At 49.6% G+C, this 17,539-nt stretch overlaps 1 protein-coding gene across 8 annotated transcripts; it reads left to right on the top strand.

Annotated features, from left to right (window-relative positions):
- Window positions 1–37: 37 nt before the first annotated feature.
- Window positions 38–16,616, top strand: SEPTIN12 (septin 12). Of its 8 annotated transcripts, none has more exons than XM_029219736.1 (11): window positions 38–326; window positions 6,183–6,313; window positions 8,748–8,873; window positions 8,953–9,034; window positions 10,647–10,784; window positions 10,921–11,038; window positions 11,135–11,230; window positions 14,136–14,165; window positions 15,387–15,483; window positions 16,125–16,176; window positions 16,260–16,616. In XM_029219736.1, the coding sequence occupies exons 1-11, from the start codon at window positions 295–297 to the stop codon at window positions 16,477–16,479; spliced, it is 1,122 nt and encodes a 373-aa protein (XP_029075569.1). In that variant the 5' UTR covers window positions 38–294; the 3' UTR covers window positions 16,480–16,616. The 8 variants fall into 8 exon arrangements, with proteins under 8 accessions (XP_029075569.1, XP_029075564.1, XP_029075566.1 ...); XM_029219731.1 differs by having other exon boundaries at window positions 39–326; window positions 6,147–6,313; XM_029219733.1 differs by having other exon boundaries at window positions 39–326; window positions 4,677–6,313.
- The last annotated feature ends 923 nt before the right edge of the window (window positions 16,617–17,539 follow it).

Below are 17,539 nucleotides of genomic sequence, written 5' to 3'. Positions count from 1 at the left end.
CTCCCCCCAGCAGCCCCACTCCTGGGCCCCCACCTGCCGTGGAAATCTCCCAGCCAAGCAGGTGCTAGGTCCTGGGAATACAGATTACTTCCTGCTTCCGGGTCCACACCACCTGAGGCCTTGGCAACCAGCCCCGCCCCCCACCAGTCCCCCAGGGCCCAGGTGAGTCAGCAGGTGCAGCACGGAAGGAGGAGGCCACAGGCCTCTCGGCCTCTTCATTCCAGAGATTTTTCTCAATAGACCAGACAGCCAACCTGGAACACAGCAGACACTCAGCCGCTGTTGCCTTCATGAATGAAGAAAAGACAGAAGAAAAATGGTGGCAGGTTGGAAGGAGGGAGGGAGGTGAAAAAGAAAGGAGGGGAGAGAGGGAGGGGAGGGAGAAGATGTTTCTGTTCCACCGCCCTTGCCTGGGCAGCGACTGTGTGCCTGGCAGCGCAGCAGCAGCAGCCTTTGGGGTCCTTCTCTATTCTAATCCTCACAGTGATGCTTGTGAGGCGATGGTTATGGTCGCTCAAATGAGCTCTCTCCCCAGAACTTGGAGCCCAGGGCTCCTGACACGGCACCTGGAGCTGTCTCGCCTCCCCCCTTACCCCCAGAGCAGGGGCCAGGCCTGCTAGGCCCTGGGGACCAGCTGTAAATCAGGTGGACACACTTCGTATCCTTGTGGGGCTTACGGTCTCGCTGGGAAAACATGTTGGCTAATGTTAGGCTCTGTGCCTGACGCTATACAGGCACACTTTACTGCACTTCACAGATGTTGCATTTTTGATAAATTTAAGGTTTGTGGAACCTTGAGTTGAGCAAGTCTGTCGGTACCATTTTCCAACAGCATTTGGAAACTTTTTCATTTTTATTATATCTGTTACAGCAATCTGTGAGGGGTGATCTTTGATGTTATCATTGTAATTATTTTGGCATTTTTTAGCAAACTAATTTTTAGTCAAGGTACGTATGTTGTCTTTTTTAGACACAATGCTATTGCCCACTTAATAGACTACAATATAGTGTAAACAACTTTTACATGCACTGGGAAAGCTGTGTGACTCGCTTTTTTGCAATATTCGCTTTATTGTGGTGGTCTGGAACTGGACCCACAATATCCCTGAAGGATGCGTGTACCTAATGTATTCCTCATGGAAATCCTAAAGTGGGTATTATTGCTATTCCCATTTTACAGATGTGAAAACTGAGGCCTTGAGAAGTTCAGCAACTAGCTCAGGTCACACATGTATTCATTTCCTGTTCTTGCTATAAGATACTACCGTAAACTTAGTGGCTTAAAACAATTCAAGTTTATTATCTTACAGTTCTGGAAGTCAGAGTCTAAAATGAGTGGGCAGGGCTGTGTTCCTCCTGAAAGTCCTAGGGGAGAATCAATTCCTCAGCTTTTTTTTTTTTTTCTTTTAATTTATTTAATTTATTTATTTTTGGCTGCATTGGGTTTTCGCTGCTGCGCGCAGGCTTTCTCCAGTTGCAACAAGCGGGGGCTACTCTTCGTTGCGGTACATGGGCTTCTCATTGTGGTGGCTTCTCTTGTTGCGGAGCACGGGCTCTAGGCACGCTGGCTTCAGTAGTTGTGGCACTCGGGCTCAGCAGTCGTGGCTTGCGGGCTCTAGAGCACGGGCTCAGTAGTTGTGGCGCACGGGCTTAGTTGCTCCACAGTAAGTGAGATCTTCCCGGACCAGGGATCGAACCTGTGTCCCCTGCATTGGCAGGCAGATTCTTTTTTTTTAACACCTTTATTGGAGTATAATTGCTTTACATTGTTGTGCTAGTCTCTGCTGTGCAACAAAGTGAATCAGCCACATGCATACATATATACCCATATCCCCTCCCTCTTGCGTCTCCCTCCCACCCTCCCTATCCCACCCCTCTAGGTGGTAACAAAGCACCGAGCTGATCTCCCTGTGCTATGCGGCTGCTTCCCACTAGCTATCTCTTTTACATTTGGTAGCGTATATATGTCAGTGCTACTCTCTCACTTTGTCCCAGCTTACCCTTCTCCCTCCCCATGTCCTTAAGTCTACTCTATGTCTGCGTCTTTACTCCTGTCCTGCCCCTAGGTTCTTCAGAACCTTTTTTTTTTTTAGATTCCATATATATGTTAGCATACGGTATTTGTTTTTCTCTTTCTGACTTACTTCACTTTGTATGACAGGTTCTCCGTCCGTCCATCTCACTACAAATAACTCAATTTCATTTCTTTTTATGGCTGAGTAATATTCCATTGTATGTATGTGGCAGACAGATTCTTAACCACTGTGCCACCAGGGAAGTCCCAGTTCCTCCGCTTTTCCAGCTTCTAGAGGCCACCCACCCACATTCCTTCGTTCATGCCCCACCCCCATCACTTCCACTTCTGCTTCCATCCTCACACCTTCTCTGGCTCTGCTCTTCCTGCCTCCCTCTTATAAGAACCCCAGTGATTACACTGGCCCACAGGATAATCTCCCCATCAGAATCCTTAATCACATCTGCAAAGTCCCTTTTGCCACATAAGGTAACATATTCACATGTTCCCAGGGATTCGGATGGGAACTCTTTGGGCATCATGATTCTTCCAACCACACCTAGTGAGCAGAGAAGTCTGAACTGGAACCCAGCCGTCAGATCCCAGAGCCCTTGACCACCATGTAATACAGTCTCCTGTGCTGGGATCCCCATCTTACACTCTCCATCCCCTCCATTCCTGTTCTGAGATCTCAGATTCCTGTTGCCCAGGGAGGGTAACTTTGAAATGACTGTTCTATTGCAAAAGGGGGTAGAGACGCAGCCACTGGGGAAAACGGTCCCTTGAAAAGTTACGCATAGTCTTATTATAAGACCCAACAATTCCACTCCTAGATATATATACCCAAGAAATTAAATCATGTCCACGCCGAAACTTGTACACAAATGTTCACAGCAGCGGTTTTCATAATAGCCAAAAAGTGAAAGCACCCCAAAATATCCACAAACTGGTGAATGAATAAACACATTATGGTCTCTCCATGTGGCGGAATATTACTCAGCCATGAAAAGGAACAAAGCACTAACACATGCTACAAAGTGGATGAACCTTGAAAACATGATGCTGAGTGAAAGAAGGACAAAAGGCCACATAGTATGTGACTCCGTTTATATGAAATGTCCAGAATAGTCAAATCCATAGAGACAGAAAGTAGTGTTTGCCAGGGGCAGGGGGACGGGGATAGGGTGCTTAGTGGTAATGGAATTTCCTTTAGGGGTGATGAACATGTCTTGGAACTAGGTAGCAGTGGCAGATTTGCAACATTGTGAACATATCAATACTAAATGCCACTGATCTGTTCACGTTAAAATGGCTAGCAGTTAATTTTTATGTTCTGTGAATTTTACCTCAATTGAAAAATAAAAAGCGGGGAGGGGGGATGGTTTAATGACTGTGGCCCCTGCCCACCCCTTGGCCTGGCCGAGTGGGCAGGAGCCAGTCCTCTCCTCTCCCCACTGACCCTCAGTCTTCCTGTCCAGATGCCCAGGTGCCTCATTTCTTGTTTATTCTCATTAAAGAAAAGCTGGGATATTCCAAGTCATTAAAAGACAGAAAGCACCCATAGAGGCCCTTGGACCTAAGCAGAGCAATGATGGGATAGAGGCCATGGCAGGATGCATTTCAGGCCAGTCAGACCTCGGACTTGGATCTTGCTCCCAGCCCTTAACACCCACCCGTGTGTGACCGAAGGCCCACCCCCTGACCCCTCTCTGCCTCAGTTTCCTCATCTGTAAAGTGGGTGTATGGAGAGTATTCCCCCTTCTCAGGCTGCTGAGGATTGAATGGAATAATTGATGTAAACACTCCCTTGGCACAATGAATGCACTAAATGGTTGTGTATTACTCTCACCCAACCTGTGGGTACGATTCCCTCCAGTCTTGATTCTTTGGATACATTGGGTTCACCTGCCATCCACACTCTGCTCACTTTACCCTTGGCTTTCCCCAGTCCACATGGCCAAGAGCGCCTTGAATGGTCCTGCTTTCTGCAGACCTGATCCTCCAGTCCGCAGTCCCTGTGGGCATCTTCCCCCCAGGTTTCCAGATCCTACATCACTCACGCGTGACACCTCTCCTGGAGAAAGTGTTTTCTGGGCATAGAGGCTTATTTCCTTAGGAGACATTCCCAGAGACGGAACCTCCTCCCGTGCAAGGTGGGTCTCCGTGTCAGCAGCGCTGTTTGGTCATCCGCACAGAACGTTCTCATCTGCGTTGATGAGGAGGCCAGCCTTGCCATGTCCCTCAAGAGCTGTGGCGTAGCTTGAGAGAGTTCTCCAGCAGGAATGGCACGCGTTCAGGGCAGGCTCTGCCCAGGGTCCTGCCCAGCCCCACTCCTGGCCTCCAAGCCTGGAAAGTGAAGTTTAAGCCTCTGTCTTCAGATGTGTAGAAAGTGGGGGAGCAGAAGGGCATGGGCAGGGAGGGACAGAGGCTGCTGGGGCTCAGGACAGTTGGGCTGAGCAGATCGGGCAGAGTTGCTGAGTCCTGGTGGGCAGAGTGGGAGCGGCAAACCACCACCTGCTTTTGTAAATAGTCTGACACCTAGCCATTCCCGTCCATCTACTTGTGGCTGCTTTCCCACTGCAACGGCAGAGCCGAAGAGTAGTTGCAACAGAGATCTTATGATTAGCAAAACTTAAAATCTATACTATCTGGCCTTTTACAGAAAACATTTGCCAACATCTGAAACAGAGGATTGCTTAGGGCTTGCAAACTCAGGTGCCAGGAAACAGGTGAGAACGAAATAACTGAGATGAACTTGGTATAGGAAACATCTTATTAGGGAGACATTAGGGAGGGGTGAGGGCTATGGCAAACTGGAGAGCACGTAGCCCATCTAAAGGGGGCAGCTAGGGAGTTCCCGGGTGGTCCAGTGGTTAGGACTTGGCGCTTTCACTGCCAGGGCCCGGGGTTCAATCCCTCGTCAGCAAACTAAGATCCTGCAAGCTGCGTGACGTGGCCAAAAAATAAATTTAAGAAGAAGAAAAGAGGGCAGCTTGTGTCAGCTGTAGGCTGGACCCAGAGTTGCCAAGGCTTATAATCTCTAAGATACACTAGAAATCTAGATGTTTGTGTGAACAAGAAAAGAGGCTGCAGAGGGTGAGCATGTGGACACAGATCCCAGCCCTGCCACTTCCTCACTGTGTGACCTTGAACCACTTTCACTCCCTGGACTCTCTGATCTGTAAACTGAGGGGTAGTAGCTGCACTTACTTCACAGGGCTCTGATGATTATTAACAAGTTAACATCCTAGGACTCCTAAAACAGTGTTGTGCACAGACAAAACTCTGGCTATATTGGCAATTTAAAACACTACGATGCCAACAATGGACGGACCGAAGAAAACACATGGACGTTGTACTTTCTGGCCATGGGTCACAGGTTTGCTTCCCCAACAGAGTGGTTAAGGGGCATGAACTTGGAAGCAGAGGGACTGGCTGCTGCCCAGAGCTGCCACTTACCAGCTAAGTGACCTTGGGCAATGGTGCTTCCCCGGGGCGGGGGCAGGGGGTTCCTGTCTATAGATCTAGGCCGGGGTCATTGTGAGGGTTATAGGGCAGTGACCCGAAAGGGCCTGGTGGAGTAGCTTACCTGTCCCTGTTCTCAGCCCCCTGCTGCAGAGGAGCCCCCAGGTGGGGTCACAGGAAGGGGGTGGAGCTCAGGTTCTTCAGTTAACTGTCACCCTCTCCCCTCCCCCTCAGCACATAACCAGGGTCTGCCAGGACAGGGCAGCCCCCCAAGGCTCCCACAGGGATCCAAGGCCACCAGGTGCCACATGAGGCTGCTTCTCTCCCTCTCTGTCCCCCATGGGTCCAGACCCTGAGTTTTGCCAGGCCGGCCACACTCTGCTGTGGGAGAGTCTGAGTGGGGAGAGACAGATCCCTGGGGCTGGTGCATATCAGAAAGCGGGTTCAGTCTCCCCTGAGAGGCAGCTCCCCCAGGCACCCCTCGACAAACCCCGTGGGCAGTGGGGACTTGGGGGATGCATAGGTGAGGGGGCATGAAGTACGGGAGTGCCTGGGAGCAGATCTCAGGAGTCAGGGTTCAGAAATGAGAACTCGGGTGGTCCCCCTCTGGAGCCCCAGCGACTCTTCTCCCCACCCCACCCGGATGACAGGCATCGTTGTTCCTCAGCCCCATGGACCCCCTGAGGCAGTCCCCCTCCCGCAGCTCGTCACGGGCCTCCAGCCCGAGGACCCTACCCTGCGAGATGCTTGGTTACGTGGGCATCGAGGCCGTGCTGGACCAACTGAAGATCAAGGCCATGAAGATGGGGTTTGAGTTCAACATCATGGTCGTTGGTGAGTGAAGGGCCTCGGGCTCACAGGAGGACAGACCAATGGACGCCACCCTGTGGGCCTGGACCTATCGCCTCTTGGAGCCTCAGCCTCCCCATCTGTAAAGTGGGCCTGATAGTCGTACCTCACAAGAGTGTTGTAGGTGGAAATCTGGGAAACACTGAATTGTGAAAAGACAAAAATCACCGTGAAGCCCCAACCAAACGCAAACAAAGCAATAAAAGGGGAGGCCATGTGTGGCAGGAAGTAGGGAACACCAGACTCATCCTGGTCCCAGGCCTTAACAACCCCCAGTGTGTGACCTGGGGCAGGGCCTTTGACCCCTCGCTGCCTCAGTTTCCTCATCTGGCTTAGCACAGTGCCTGGCATCTAGGAAGTTCCCCATGGGTCAGTTTTATCTGGAATTGCATTTTTATATATGCAAAATTAATGTTGTAGGTCAAAAACTACACTTCTCACAAAATAAACTGGATATAATGGAACATAAAATGTCATAGAGTGTGTAGCACCAACTAAGGGCATTATTCTAAGGTGGGGGTACCCAACAGAAATGTCATAGAAGGGGACTTCCCTGGCAGTCCAGTGGTTAAGACTCTGCACTTCCACTCGTAGAGGCCCGAGTTCAATCCCTGGTCAGGGAACTAGAATCCCACATGCCACGTAGCGTGGCCAAAAAAAAAAAGAAAAGAAATGTCATAGGAGCCACATACATAATTTTAAATTCCCTAGTAGCTTCCTTTAGAAAAGTAAAGAGAAACAGGACAACTTACTTTTAATCGTCTTTTTTACTTAAACCAATACATTCCAAAAATACTATCATCTCGACATGTAATCCATATAAAACATTATTCATGAGATCATTTACATTGTTTTTGTCATAACAAGTCTGCAAAATATGGTTTATTCTTTTACACCAACAGCACATCTCAGTTCAGATTGGTGTATGGCCATACTGCCAGTGGCAATAGCCAGGTGTGGCTCCCATATTGGATAGCACAGCCCAAAGGACAATTTCAGTTCTTTTTTAATTTTTTAAATTTTATTTATTTATTTTTGGCCACATTGGGTCCTCATTGCTGCGTGTGGGCTTTCTCTCTGGTTGCGGTGAGCAGGGGCTACTCTTCACTGAGGTGGGCAGGCTTCTCATTGCGGTGGCTTCTCTTTGTTGTGGAGCACGGGCTCTAGGCACATGGGCTTCAGTTGTGGCTCGCGGGCTCTAGAGCACAGGCTCAGTAGTTGTGCTGCACTGGCTTAGTTGCTCTGTGGCAGGTGGGATCTTCCCAGACCAGGGCTCGAAACCGTGTTGCCTGCATTGGCAGGCGGATTCTTAACCATGGCACCACCAGGGAAGTCCCAGTTTCAGTTTTAGACACAAAAGTGTGTCCTGCCCTGTGATGTAGGATGTTTACTACTGCAGGGCGTGGTCCGCGGAGTTTGAGAAGCCTGCGCAGCAGGGAGAATGGACCATCTACAAGCTCAGGCAGCATAGGGGAATCTCACTAAAAGAAGCCAGACATGAAAGACCACGTGCTGTGTGATTCCCCAAGTAGAGGGCGGGCAGCGCTGCTCCCTACCGATGATGTCAGGAGAGTGGCTGTCCCTGGAGCTGTGTTAACAGTTACTGCGAGGAGGCAGGAGTGGTCTTGGGCGGAGCTGTGTGTTCTGTCTCTTTATCTGGTGCTGCATACATGGGTGGTTTAATTTGTAAAAATGCATTGACCTGCCCATCAACAGATGAATGGATAAACACAGTGTGGTCTATCCATCTGATGGAATATTATTTAGCCATGAAAAAGTATGACGTTCTAGCACATGCAACAGTGTGGCAGACCCTTGAAAGCATTATGCTGAGTGGGAGCAGCCAGATACACAAGGACAGTTATTGCAAGATTCCATTTATATGAAATGTCCAGGGAATTCCCCAGAGGTCCAGTAGTTAGGACTTGGCACTTTCACTGCCTAGGGCCCGGGTTCCATCCCTGGCTGGGGAACTAAGATCCCATAAGCCAAGTGCCGCTGCCAAAAAGAAAAAAAGAAATGTCCAGAATAGGCAAATCCATCGATAGAAAGCAGATTGCTGGTTGCCAGGGGTTGGGGGGAGGGGGAATGGGGAGTGAGTGCCTAGTGGGTATAGGGTTTCTTGCTGGGGTGATGAAAATGTTTTGGAGCTAATAGGGGTAGTGGTTGCACAACACTGTGCATGTACCCAATGCCACTGAATTGTTCACTTTCAATGGTTAATGTTAATTTCTTATTATATGAATTTTGCCTCAGTAAAAAATGGGGGAAGGCATTGAGCTGGAGACTTATGATAATACGTGCTTTTCTGTATTTGTTATACTTAGAAAACAGTTTACTTTCTAAAACCATTTATTTAAGAATTTCAGAAACATGCCTAACGCATCTACAGTTGTTGCTGCCATGTGATTACTCACAGGACAGAGCGGGCTGGGCAAGTCCACCATGGTGAACACACTCTTCAAGTCCAAGATGTGGAAGTCCACCATGCCGGGCCTGGGGGTGCCCACACCCCAGACGCTGCAGCTGCAGTCTGTGACCCACGGTGAGTGAGCACCCCCTCACCCCACCCCCACCCCACCCAACCCAGGCCCACTCTCAGCCCCTCTGCTCTCCCCCTACAGTCATCGAGGAGAGCGGCGTGAAGCTTAAGCTGACGGTGACTGACACACCCGGCTTCGGGGACCAGATCAACAACGACAAGTGGTGGGTCCTGGCGGGGAGGTGGGAAGGGCAGAGCCCTGGCTGCCCCTGCCCCTGCCCCTCCAGTCTCTGGGAAACATCCAGGCCTGGAGCCACCTGGCTGTGGCATCTTTGAGGCTCAGTTTATTCGTCTGTACAGTGGGTGTGTGCAACTCTCCCCCCAAGATCAAAGGAGTCAAGTATGTAAAGGTCTTAGCTTGCTGCCTGGAAGCACTTGATAGAGGCTATGGTATGGCAGGGGGATAGAAGCCCACACTCCAGAGTCAGGACCCCTGGGTTTGACCACTTCCCAGCTGTATAACCTGGGCCTGGCCACGCAAGCTCTCTGAGCCTCCTCTTCCTTCTTCGTAACTTGGGGGTGACGACATCCCCTTTGCAGAGTTGTTCTAGGCTCTCAAGGAGATGAAACACAAACACACACACACACACACACACACACACACACACACAATCGGGACTGGCTGCACAACTTGTGGGGGCCTTTATTCAAAAATTACTAAGGGGCTTCCCTGGTGGCGCAGTGGTTGAGAGTCCACCTGCCGATGCAGGGAACACGGGTTCGTGCCCCGGTCTGGGAAGATCCCACATGCCGCAGAGCAGCTGGGCCCGTGAGCCATGGCCGCTGAGCCTGCGCGTCCAGAGCCTGTGCTCCGCAATGGGAGAGGCCACAACAGTGAGAGGCCCGAGTACCGCAAAAAAAAAAAAAAATTACTGAGAATTGTGAGACCACACCCGCAGAGCATTCAGCCCTGCGTGGGCCCTTCTTGGTTCAGAGCCCTGGGTGCCGGCTCCATCCACACTCCCATGAAGCCAGCCCTGCACACAGCACCTCACTGAGCACTTAGTATGTGCAAGCTCTGTTCTAGACACAGGGATATAGCAATGAACAGAACTGATGAACATCTTTGTCTGCATGAAATGTATATTGTCATGGGTGTGGGGAGGCAAACAGTGAACAAAATTAATCAGTTTTGTGGAGGGTGAACCTGAACTCTTTATCACCGACACAGGACACTTTCTGGGAGTGAAAGGGGGATGGAGCTGTAGTTGGTGGGGGAGTGCAGTTTTAAGCAGAGTGATCAAGGCAGAGGGCGGCAGGTGCAAAAGCCTTGAAGTGGCGGTGGGGTGGGAGGGGAGGCAGAGTTCAGCAGTGGGATGGGGTACGGACTTGTAGGGCAACATAAGGACTTTGGCTTTTCTTTGGCCACTGGAGGCTAAGCAGAAAAAGGATCTTTTTGGCCGCTGTGTTGACAATAGCCCTGTGGGGGGAAGGGACCCTGGCAACAATTGGGAGAGAGTCCCTGGTGGTTTGAACCAGGCTGCAGCAATTTCTCTCCTTTAATGCTCGCTCCTCCCCTACAAAGTAGGTGCTCTCTTACTGTCCCCATTTTACGGAAGAGGAAGCTGAGGAAGAGGAAGCAGGGGTCTCTCTGAAGATGCAGGGGTGTGGGGGGTTGGTACTTGGGTGATCAAGGGCCTCAGGTTGTGTGGGACTGAAATTCCTGTGTCCCAGGCAAATGGGGCGATTGGTCATCCTAAGGGGAGAGCACTCAGAGGACCTAGGTTGAGGCGGGCTCCTGGCAAGGTTCTGAGGCTGAGCCATCTCCCACCCCAGCTGGGACCCCATCCTGGGCTACATCAATGAGCAGTATGAGCACTACCTGCAGGAGGAGATCCTCATTACCCGGCAGCGACACATCCCCGACACCCGAGTGCACTGCTGCGTGTACTTCGTGCCGCCCACCGGGCACTGGTGAGGTGGCTGAGCCGGTGGGCAGAGGGCCACCTGCGTGGGGAGGAGAAGAAGAGGAGGAGGAACCCCCGGGTTGGGCTGCGGGCTGGCACCCACTCATCATATGCTCACTGCCATCACTGCCCCGCCTGAGCAGGCTGCGGCCCCTGGACATTGAGTTCCTGCAGCGGCTCTGCCGGACTGTGAACGTGGTGCCTGTGATCGCTCGGGCCGACAGCCTGACCATTGAGGAGCGAGAGGCCTTCAGGCACAGGGTAATCTGGGCACCTGGGACAAGTCTGGGGTCAGTGGGGGTGTGGAGTGGGGGAGAATGCACAGGTGGGCTGAGGTCATCTGTGTGTGGTCCCCAGATCCAGGAAAACCTGAAGACTCACGGCATAGAGGTGTATCCACAGAAGTGCTTCGATGAGGACATCAATGACAAGATCCTCAATAGCAAGATCCGGGTAGGAGGCCATGGGAGGTGGGGAGGCTGGTGGGACCAAGGCTGGGTGATGTGCTTCCCACTCATCCTTTCCATCTGAAGATTCGTCTCTCTCTGCAACTTGGGGAAAGTTCATATATTTCTAGCAGGTATGAATCTCCACTCATCCACAAACTCAAGGCGAGCAAGAAATAGGTCATATCAACAACCCTCAGAATGGGAGAAAATGTTTGCAAATGATATATCTGATAAGGGACTTGTATCCTGAATATATAAAGAACTCTAGAAATCAACAATAAAAGACAAGTACCCCGAGTTAAAAATGGGCAAAGGATTTGAATAGACATTTCCCCAAAGAATTTATACCAATGGCCACTAAGCATATGAAAAATTGCTCAACATCATCAGTCATGAGGGAAATGCAAATCAAAACCACAATAAGATACCACCTCACACCCACTAGGGTAGTTAGTATCAAAATGACACACAATGACAAGTGTTAGTAAGGATGTGGAGAAATTGGAACTTTCACACACTTCTTGTGGAAGTATCGAATGGTGCAGCCATTTTGGAAAACAGTCTGGCAATTCTTCAAGGTTAAACACTAAGTTACTATATGACCCAACAATTCCACTCCCCAAAGAAATGAAAACCTATGTTGACATAAAAACTCATACACAAATGTTCATAGTAGAATTATTTGTAATAGCCAAAAAGTGGAAACATTCCAAATGTCCATTAACTTGTGAATGGATAAACAAATGTGGTCTATCCATACAAGGGAATATTACTTAGCCATAAAAAGGAATAAAGTTCTGATAGATCCTACCCTAACCCTAACCCAATGTGGATAAACCTTGAAAATGTGATGCTAAGTGAAAGGAGCCAGACACAAAAGGCCAAATATTATATGACTCCATTACATGAAATGTCCAGAATAGGCAAATCTATAGAGATAGAAAATAGACTTGTGGTTGCCAGGGGCTGGGAGGTTTAGGGGAAAATGGGGAGTGACTGCTAAAGGGTACGGGCTTTCATTTTGGGGTGATGAAAGTGCTCTGGAGTTAGATTTTGGTGGTGGTTGCACAACTTGTGAGAATACTGAAAACTACTGAACTGTACCTCTAAAAGGGCAAATTTTGTGGTATGTAAATTATACTCAGTAAAGTTGAAGAAAGAGAGAGAGAGGAAGGAAGGAAGGGAGGGAGGGAGGGAGGAAGGGAGAGAGGAAGGAAGGAAGGAAGGAAGGAAGGAAGGAAGGAAGGAAGGAAGGAAGGAAGGAAGGAAGGAAGGAAGGAAGGAAGGAAGGAAGGAAGGAAGGAAGGAAAAGAAAGAAAGAAAGGAAAGAAAGAAGGAAAGAAAGAAAGAAAGAAAGAAAGAAAGAAAGAGAAAGAAAGAAAGAAAAGAAAGAGGGAGGGGGAGAAAGAAAGGAAATAGCTCACATCTTCATTTTCTCTGAATCAACTGAATTTCACCTCCAAGCCCCCATCTTCCTGTCCTTGTGGTACATTCAATGTCAGTCTGTCTGGATCCTGCAAAGCACCTGGGTGAGGCCTGGGATTCTTCATCCATAGACACCTGGCCTCCACTCCCTCCCCCAGGGACCCTGCTAACCTACACAGCACTTTAGCTTGAATTAGAAAAAGGCAGTAGGGGCTTCCCTGGTGGCACAGTGGTTGAGAGTTCCCCTGCCGATGCAGGGGACACGGGTTCGTGCCCCGGTCCGGGAAGATCCCACGTGCCGTGAAGCGGCTGGGCCCATGAGCCATGGCTGCTAAGCCTGCGCGTCCGGAGCCTGTGCTCTGCAACGGGAGAGGCCACAACAGTGAGAGGCCCGCGTACCGCAAAAAAAAAAGAAAAAGAAAAAGGCAGTAGCTTCCTTCACAGAAGGGAGCCTGCATGGGATTTCAGCCCTACACAGCCTCATGGTAAGTTACCTTTGTGCAGTGCACAAACTGCACATCTGTACATGGAAGCCCTGCTTCTTGTCTGGCATCCAGTTTCTCCACACATTCCCTCTTTCCGCTCCCCATTGGAGCAATGAACAGTATTTCCTGTGAAAGGTTCAAAGAGCCTTGACCTTCTGTTTTCTGTCCTGAGGCCAGCAAAGGCAGCAGCCTGCTCACAGCTGGAACAGTGCTGGGGGAAATAAAGGAGAATGTATTCAAATTAACCTCTCAATAAATCATCCAGATATATAACATCTATTGAGGGTCAAACATGGGCTGATGCATAATAAGTGTGCAAGAGACAGTTATTATTAGCATCAATTTATTCCCCATCACAACCTAATTCTTAGAAAAACAAACCTACGTGCAGCACTTGCCTGTTTAATCTCCACTTCCTGCCACGAATAAGTAAACAACCAGAATTCACAACAGGGCTCAGCAAACTTTTTTTGTGAAGGGCCAGACTATGGTAAGTATTTTAGACTTTGTTGCAATTACTCAACTCTGCTGTAGTAGAATGAAAGCAACATAGACAAGATTAAATGAATGGCAGGGGCGGTATGCCAACGAACTTGCCTGGTTTGGCCCAGGAACCATAGGTTGCCAGCCCCTGGTTTACAAAATTCTCTCTTTCTTTTTGTTTTCTTTTTAATTTTTTGGCTGCGCCCCGCGGCCTGTGGGATCTTCCCCGACCAGGGATCGAACCCATGTCCCCTGTAGTGGAAGGGCAGAGTCTTAACCACTGGACGGCCAGGGAAGTCCTCTCTCTCTCTTTAAATTTCTTTTATTGAAGTATAGTTGATTTACAATGTTGTGTTAGTTTATGGTATACAGCAAAGTGATTCAGTTTTATATATATAATGTATATGTATATATATATTTATATATACATGTTTATAAATATATATATATGTGTTCCTTTTCATATTCTTTTCCATTATGGTTTATTACAGGATTTTTTTTTTTTTTTTATTACAGGATTTTGAATACAGCTCCCTGTGCTATACAGTAGGACCTTGTTTTTTATCCAGTCTCTATATAGTAGTTTGTATCTGCTAATCCCAAACTCCCAGTCCATCCCTCCCCCACCCCACCCCCTTGGCAACCACAAATCTGTTCTCTATGTCTGTGAATCTGTTTCTGTTTTGTAGATAGGTTCATTTGTATCATATTTTAGATTCCCACATATAAGTGATATCATATAGTATTTGTCTTTCTCTTTCATTTTTTAATAAATTTATTTATTTTTGGCTGCATTGGGTCTCCATTGCTGTGTGCGGGCTTTCTCTACTTGCCGCGAGCGGGGGCTACTCTTGGTTGCGGTGCACGTGCTTCTCATTGCGGTGGCTTCTCTTGTTGGGGAGCACGGGCTCTAGGCACACAGGCTTAAGTACTTGTGGCACACAGGCTCAGCAGTTGTGGCTCGTGGGCTAAGAGCACAGGCTCAGTAGTTGTGGCGCACAGGCTTAGTTGCTCTGTGGCATGTGGGTTCTTCCTGGGCCAGGGCTTGAACCCATGTCCTCTGCATTGGCAGGCGGATTCTTAACCACTGCGCCACCAGGGAAGTCCCTGTCTTTCTCTTTCTGATTTACTTCAACTAGTATGATAATCTCTAGGTCCATCCATGTTGCTGCAAGAGGTATTATTTCATTCTTTTTTATGGCTGTGTAATATTCCATTGTATATATATATATATATATATATATATATATATATATATATATATATGCCATATCTTCTTTATCCATTCAGCTGTCAATGGACATTTAGGTTATTTCCATGTCTTGGCTATTGTAAATAGTGCTGCTATGAGCTAAGAAGTGCATGTATCTTTTCGAATTATAGTACAAAATTATCTCTTAACCCTCATGATAATGGTTGAAGGTGGTAAGAAATTGGGCATGAGCAGTATTATATCACTAATGTAGCTCTGAGTAACACTTGGTTTCCAAGACTTGTTCTGCTAACCCCTTCATTATGTTAAGCCCAAGATTATGCTTCCCAAACATTCACAGAGCCCTGCATCAGTATTGTCATGACTCCCATTTTACAGATGAGGAAACTGAGGCACACTGATTAGACTTTGTGTCTTCTGACTTCAGATATCTGTGCTCCTTCTATCACTTTCTCTCCCCACAAAGGACAGCATCCTGCAGGTTCCTATCTCAGTGTCTTCTCTCTCCACTCCCCGGGTGGGGCCAACCCTCTGATCTTGTCCCTTCCCTGCAGGAACGGATCCCCTTCGCTGTGGTCGGGGCTGACCGAGAGCACATTGTGAATGGGAGGTGTGTCCTGGGCCGGAAGACGAAGTGGGGCATCATTGAAGGTCAGTGCAGGGGCCCTGGCGAGGGCTCAGGGGAGAACATGTTGAAAAGCCCTGTTGCCTTTGGCATCCTTACACCCACCACAGAGCCCAGCACAGGAAACAGACAGACCTGGGATCAAGTTCCTTTGTGCAGCTCAGAAGCCCCGGGCAAGTTCCCCAACACCCTGGGCCTCAGTTTCCTCACAGTCAAATGGGTATCATTGTAACATCAACCTCATAGGGTGGTTGGAGGGGGCAGAGCCTCTGCTTTGCATGATACCTGGCACCCAGGAGGCACCCTACTCATTCACTAGAATTGATTGTGGGCCTACTATGTGCCACAGAGCTGACCAGACAAGGACAGGTGGGAAAAGCACAGTGAAGGAAATGTGGGATGGGAGGGGGTACCTGAGGGAGCAGAGGAAGGCCCTGCTGATTCAACAGCTGTTTATAGGAGCCACCTGTACCAGGGGCTGGGACACAGCCGTGAATGAATGAATGAACTAACAAACAAACGGGAGGTGGGCTAACACAGGGAGATGTGGGGAAGGGCTGGCAGTGGCAGGGGGTGTGCAGCATACAGCAGGTGCTTACTTGGTGCTGGCCGAGGGCGGGGCGTGGAACAGAGCCTGCACTCAGGGGTTTGGTGCCGTATCTTGTAGTGGAGAACATGGCTCACTGTGAGTTCCCCCTCCTGAGAGACCTGCTCATCCGGTGAGCATGTGGGGAGCCCGGGGGGCTGCGGGGGCCCTGGAGGATGCCCTGGAAGTCCTGCTGACCTACCACCTATCTCCCAGCTCCCACCTCCAAGACCTGAAGGACATCACACACAACGTCCACTATGAGAACTACCGCATCTTCAGACTGAATGAAAGCCACGTGCTGCCCCGAGGGCCCGGCTGGGTGAACCTGGCCCCAGCCCCGGCCTCTGTCCCTGCCCCCGCTGGCCCCCAGGCCAACCCCAGCCCCCCAAAGGTCGGTGGGTGGGCCAAGGACAACTCAGATGAGGAATGCTGAGCACCGGCACATCCCGGGCCCGCGGGGCTACCCAAGTCCTGGGCAGCCCCCTGACACACTAGAGCATGTATTAAAGGGTGGACATTGCTTTTTATGAAAAGCTGTGCTTTGAAAACAAAAGGTGTTTTGTAAATGACTTCTTTGAGCTATCCTCAAATAAAAGTATTGTTCTTTCTAAAATAGTGTGAGACTCTCAGGCCCTCAGGAGTCTTGAAGACCTGGGAGGGCCTGCCTTGGACGACCAGCCCCTTCTGCCCCAGAACCAGAGTCAAGTTCCAAATCATGCTCTGATATCTGTATCAGGCTCTGATGTCTGTCCCAAAGCCTCCCTCCTGCACGGGGCGTCGTAAACACTTAAAAACTCATCTTTGCCATCTTCCCCAAACTCTGTGTCCCTCACTCCTGCCTTCCCTTTTGCCCCACCCTGGCAGACCAGAATGGTGAGAAAACAATTCCAACTTTGGAGTCTGGCAAAGCTGATGTGAAAATCCCCGCCCTGCCATTGACCTTGTGCGATGTGACCTTGGGCGAGTCACTTACTCTTGTGGGCCTCAGTGTCCTCATCTATAAAACTGGGCTGATACTATTGCTCCCAGTGTTGTTGTGTGGACAAAACGGAGTGATTCATGGAATGTGCCTGCCACCCCTGGAGAAACAGCTCTCGGAGATGACAGGAACAGCAGAGACCACGGGTACAGGGCAGAGGCTGTGCCCACAGGGTGTGTGAGCACTTCCCAGGACTCCCTGGAACCCTCGAAAGGAAATGGACTTCATGGAAGCCCACATGGTACACCCAAGCTCCCCTAGGGCGCAGGCAGGCAGTGAGCATTCAGTAAGTGACCATGGGGAGCAGCAGTGGTATCCCAGCTGCTGGCCTGCACGCTCCTGGTCACCGGGGCAATCTTTTCTCGGGGGGTGGGTATTCCAAGGACAATTGGTCCTGCTCTCTGCTGATGACTTTACCTCCAGTTTTGGAAGCTCTTTTCACGCCCACAGTGATGCTGCAGCCCATGCTTGGCACAGACTCAGTTGTGTACCCAGTAATGGCCGTGCACAGATT

Source organism: Monodon monoceros, unplaced genomic scaffold (genome assembly GCF_005190385.1).
Source record: "Monodon monoceros isolate NGI ecotype Baffin Bay Population unplaced genomic scaffold, NGI_Narwhal_1 Super_Scaffold_13, whole genome shotgun sequence".
In the NCBI taxonomy this organism is placed as follows: Eukaryota; Metazoa; Chordata; class Mammalia; order Artiodactyla; family Monodontidae; genus Monodon; species Monodon monoceros.
Note: the sequence above shows the minus strand (reverse complement) of the source record. Positions and strands in the feature narration are given on the sequence as shown.

Excerpts from the sequence above, each read along its gene's own strand:
- SEPTIN12 (XM_029219731.1), top strand. The coding sequence starts at position 295 with ATGAAGAAAAGACAGAAGAAAAATGGTGGCAG. Across the intron at positions 6,314-8,747 it reads GTTCAACATCATGGTCGTTG|GACAGAGCGGGCTGGGCAAG; the intron begins GTGAGTGAAGGG and ends GATTACTCACAG. Across the intron at positions 16,177-16,259 it reads CTGAGAGACCTGCTCATCCG|CTCCCACCTCCAAGACCTGA; the intron begins GTGAGCATGTGG and ends CCTATCTCCCAG.